The 5,164-nt window shown below is 34.9% G+C and overlaps 1 protein-coding gene across 1 annotated transcript; it reads right to left on the bottom strand.

The window, feature by feature from the left end:
- Positions 1-1,728: 1,728 nt before the first annotated feature.
- On the bottom strand, positions 1,729-2,983 carry LOC21394377 (indole-3-acetic acid-induced protein ARG2). Its single transcript, XM_010089987.2, has 2 exons — positions 2,722-2,983; positions 1,729-2,258 (listed from the first exon to the last, which is right to left on the bottom strand). Exons 1-2 carry the CDS (start codon positions 2,793-2,795, stop codon positions 2,030-2,032), a joined length of 303 nt encoding a protein of 100 aa, XP_010088289.1. The 5' UTR covers positions 2,796-2,983; the 3' UTR covers positions 1,729-2,029.
- Between the last annotated feature and the right edge of the window lie 2,181 nt (positions 2,984-5,164).

The raw sequence follows: 5,164 nt of genomic DNA, 5'->3' as shown, positions 1-5,164 counted from the left end.
GTGATGGATATATTAAAATGAAAAGGACGATAAACCGTGAAAGTTATGCTTTTCCTGTCCTGTAAGAGTGAAAAGATCGATCTCCCATGGGACCCTCTTCCTCCATTCATTCTTTGACACCTCCTAGAGCCTATGCAATTTGCTTTTCTCTGCTTCTTTTGACAATAATGAAAGCTATTTGCAAAATAATATGTACATATATAAAATGATGGTCAAGCTCTTTTCTTAGGCAAATACATGAATTTCTCACGTCAGTTACCCAAATGCATGCATTAATCTATAATTTTGTCTTCCTATAATTGTCCCTTCTATTGGTCGCTTCGCTCTTCAAAGAACAGAAGTCTGCGTGTCATTGCAACGATAACCACATATTAAAGAAATAAGTGCGAGGGAGTAGACAATTCACCGCATATTTGAAGGCAAAAAAGAATCCCCACAACACAGAGGCACTAACCATCTTTTAATTAAATACGTCATCCAAAATACAATATAATATTGAGTTGATTCCTGATTAGATTAGGTCACACTTCACATCCTTCACAACCACGGAATAATGCAAATAACACTGTCATGACAATAATGAAAGTTTCCTGAATAATATAATAGGAACCGTTCCATCAAAGAATATTGTTGTGTCGCCAATTATTCAACCATTCCGGTTCATATATATATATATATATATATATATATCTCTTCTAGTTTAATAATGGAGCAATCGGCCCATTTTATATAAGCTGCTAAGTATGGTTGTGAAATTCTTATTGGACCTTTGATGGACACGACACCTCATGTGTTTCTTGGCCGGTACTTAAGTGTCTCCTGAACCATGAGAAAAGTTGCAAACTTCAACCTTAAAAATTGGTTCCTAGAAATATAAAATATAATAATATCTTTGCTTTCGGTTTTGGTGCGCGAACGACGAGCCTAAACTTTAAACAAAATCTTGTAGACATCCACTGGCGTGTGGCAATGGTGTACGGGACTCGGCACCGTCTCTGCTTTTGTATATTTCGGTAACATAACAGTGACTTCTCTGGAGACTTATGGGCGTCCAAACAAATGAGCTTTGAAGATTTGGAACTTACCGTTTGTTTCGAAGAATCAAAAACCCTTTTTCTTAAAAAAAATGAAAAAAAAAAAAAAAGTCTATTCACTCTGCCTCGTCTCAAATTGGACGCTTTCCTCATTGATACCTACACTCCTAATAAAATGGACTTGCTGAAATTCGTTTCTTACTCGCTAGCAAATAGTCCATGAAAATTGGAAGCATAAGAGCTTTGTAATAACTTAAATATGGATAAATCTTTGACCACAAACTAATACACAGAAAAAGTTTTCAATAGTTTGCGTTTTACTTTTTTTTTTTTAGTAACCATTAGTGAGCTACCGGTTAAATTATAAAAATAGATGCATACATTAATTATAATTGATTGCCTGATATTTTTCATGACCTTCTAAACTTAAGCGTTGATTTCCCTGAGTTCAATGCTCATTAATTATCCTAAATTTAAAAATTTTTTTTTTTTGGACCAACTACCCAACCTAAACCATTACCATTAAATTGACATTCATTACAATTACAACACGTATAGGTGAAGGAAATTCTTCAACTAAACTACCTTTAAGAGGCCAAGGAATGAAATATGTTAAGTAATTCAATATTGCATAAAATATTTAAAACTTGATGTGATTATATAGAAGCAAAGATTATCCATATGCACAAAAAAAGGACGGAAAAAAATAAATTTGCATTAAAAATTCGTTATAATGTTATTCCATGACAACAATAGAAAGGTTACATATAACATCGATATAATCAAAAGAGTAAACAGAGGAGTTACATGTATACCATCATCAGAAACATCTTCTAACGAAGAGTTCGTGGGATTAATTATAAAATTTTCTACCACATAGCGAGAGCCCACCGAGGGCAACGGTATCCGAGCCACGAACCCCTCGTATCCTTTTTTTTTTTTTTTTAAACAATAATATTATTTTTTTTGTTTTGTCTTTTCTTAGTTAATCTTAATTAGTGCTTCTTCAAGAGAGTAGCGCGTAGCTCAGCCACGTCGATCTCCTGAGCGCCATTCTCCGGTCTGTAGTAACCGGTAACCGGGTCGGGGACCCACGAGACCTTCTCGGTGTTTCCGACGATTTTTTCGCCCGACTTCTTCTTGACGCTTCTAGAACCCGCCGTCGCGCCTGCCCTTGCTACGCTTGACACAACTCCTTGCGGCGCCGCCGCGGAGAATCCACGCCTGAACGATTTAAGGAAAGAGAAAAAAGGTTAATTTTTTTGTTTTAAATTTACAATATTTTTTAAAATGTTTAATGCTCCGAGAGCGATTTCTGCGTAAAGTAGCGCGTAATTTACGGGATAATATTTCCTTTTTTTAATAGCAAATATGTAAAAAGAATGGATTTTTTTTAAGAGAGAAAAAAAAAGAACAAGTTTTTTATGGATCTGCTTGGCTGGCGAGAAAAAATAAACGAAAGCAAAGGATAAATTTTGGTGAAAACAGAGGAAAAAAAAAAAGAATCCATCGACAATTATATGGAGTTAGAGAACAAAGAAAAGGAACAACGGACAACAGTGAGTTTTAATCTCTGTTTTGCTGGCGAGAAAACAAAGCAACTGAACGGGAAAATCTTCGAGACTGAAAGAAAAATGGAAAAACATAAAAATAGCGCGAAAAAAGACGAGGAAATCATTCTCAGTACCTGGTGATTACGGTAGAGAATCCATCAATGACGAGAGCGGTGAGAGCCTTAGCGCCGGAGAAAGAGCGAGCCATTTTTTCAAATCAAATAATCAACTCAAAGAGACGGAATCAAGCGCGCTGCTGCAGAAAGCAATCGAATCCTCAGATTGAAAAAATCCTTTGTTTCCACAGAAGCGAAGGAAACACAATCTCTTCTAGAAATTTCTCGCTACCTCTCTCAAGCTCTCTGTAATGGCGTCCTAGGAATTGTGAAGATGGGTTCGAAAGAGGAGGATATGAGGGCATTATATAAGGGACGGGAGGAGCAAAACGACGTCGTGAGGCAATGCAATAATACTGTCCATAATAATAAGGGGTTGAAACGGAGGACCGCGTGAAATGTGGTTTCGTTTGGTTTCGAGGACTTCTGGTTTTCAGCCAGCTGTTGGACAATCGAAGAGCCGCTCTTCTAATTTTTTTGGCCGACGTGGCATGCAGTTACGAAAGTGTCCTTCGCATTAGGATTTAAATTGTCCGTTTTATTTACACAACTTAAGTCATGACTTAATTTATATATGTGAATAAAAAAATTATAATAAAAAATTAAAATTAAATTTATGTAAAAAAATATTATAATAATATAATTTGAGTTATGACTTGAGTTGTATAAATAAATATACTTAAGAGGTGTTTAGTAAGGAAATTCATACCATGATTTAAATTATGATTCATGATTCGTTACAGTATTTTTTTATAAAAAATACACGTAAATAAAAAATAATTCTAATCTTATAATTCTAATCTATAAACTAAACATTTTTTTAAGGTCTAAAATAACGTCCAATCAATCAAAACATTATTTAAATAAAAAAAATATTTTTTAACTAATTTTTTATCTTAATATAAATTTATTTCATAATGTGTGATAATATAATTAGTTAGAGACAAGTCCTTCATATTTATCTCGTGTAAGTCATTATATAATTATTTCCTTGGTTAAGTCAATGCTAGTGAGGGAAATCATTTATCAACTTGATGATTATAACTTGATCCGACGGCTAAGATTCTTCTTCGGCGTTATCAACGTCATGACTGGATCAATTGGTGTTGCAGAGGAGGAAAGGTCCGCGCGAGTGCGGATTCCAGAAACATGATAATGATGCGGCGCGTCGGCGATGTGACATCATGCCATCCATCCGCGTGGAAGGGAAAAGTATTTTAAGCGAAGAGCGGCGGATTTTCACAAATTTCTGGATTCATGGAAGGAAGGTTTTGGCCACGTATGACGAAAAGTGCATTAGGGTCCCACCTAAGTCAATGGTCAAATTTTTGCGTTAAACCTGGTCATCATTTTATTGCTTCACTCTGCAGTTTCCTTCCCACAAACTCAACGCAGTCAATAAAAGTGGCTGCGTTAGTCTTCTCTTCCCATTAATGTACTGAGTCAAATAGTATTATATCAACCAAGAAATTAAAGAAATTACTAGGGAGAGCTTACTTCTTACCCCACCGGTCTAACCACAAAATTTACCACACATTTATTTTTATTTTTTTATTTTCTCTCTCTTTGGGGAGAATAAGAAAAAAAAAAAACTTTTATAATGGCAAAAGGGGAACAAAGAAACAATTGTTTGAGTTAAAAAAGGGGTGATTTACACATACAGCAAAATTTTGATAGTGTAATTATCACTAAAAATTAGTGGCGACCATCTCGCGAACGTGCACTACAGGCTGTTTTGCTTCGCTTTCGGTCACAGGTCACGGGCAATGCTCCCCCAACCAAAAGCTTTTCACAGATAGATTATAGATATAGAAATAGAATACACAGTTTTTTTTTAAAAATTATTATAATTATTTTACTATTTTTTCCCTTGTTATATTTTTCTCCTGATGCCGGACCACCGCCACAAAGAAATATCTTTTCTTTTCCACTTGCAACATTTATATATTTTTTAAGGCCAAAGAATATATAGCAAGTAGCAACAGAGTAAAAATGCTGCAGAGGCTGATTATAGTGCCTCTATTCTTTAATGCCTTATCTCCTTCGCAAAGTTCAATGAACAACTGATAAGCCTCACCACTTATATTTATAAGTTACATATATATAGGATTATTATTATATATATATATGAGATGCCCATGAAACACAAACAGCGGCGCCAAATGCCCACCAAACTGCTATCTTGAGTATCTTTTGCATTTAAAACCTGCAGAGCTAGCGCCTGAATTTTGTAGATATTTTTTTCTTTATTATTTTTATTATTGATCTATTGAATATAATAATGTTAAATTTTTAACACGTAACATCATTAAATTTTTATTTAATAATAAATAACCATCCTATGAATATAATCATTTAAAATTCGTCTGCACACTATATAATTAGTGCTGGAATTTTGGGCCGACGGGCTGCACGAAATCTGAATTTTTTCAGGCTCGGGCGGGTAGGCCCATATGCCGGC

This window comes from Morus notabilis, unplaced genomic scaffold (genome assembly GCF_000414095.1).
Source record: "Morus notabilis unplaced genomic scaffold, ASM41409v2 Scaffold169, whole genome shotgun sequence".
Classification (NCBI taxonomy): domain Eukaryota; kingdom Viridiplantae; phylum Streptophyta; class Magnoliopsida; order Rosales; family Moraceae; genus Morus; species Morus notabilis.
Note: the sequence above shows the minus strand (reverse complement) of the source record. Positions and strands in the feature narration are given on the sequence as shown.

Coding starts and splice junctions, on each gene's coding strand:
- LOC21394377 (XM_010089987.2), bottom strand. CDS start 2,795: ATGGCTCGCTCTTTCTCCGGCGCTAAGGCTCTCACCGCTCTCGTCATT. Junction 2,259..2,721: donor TTCTCTACCGTAATCACCAG/GTACTGAGAATG, acceptor TAAATCGTTCAG/GCGTGGATTCTCCGCGGCGG.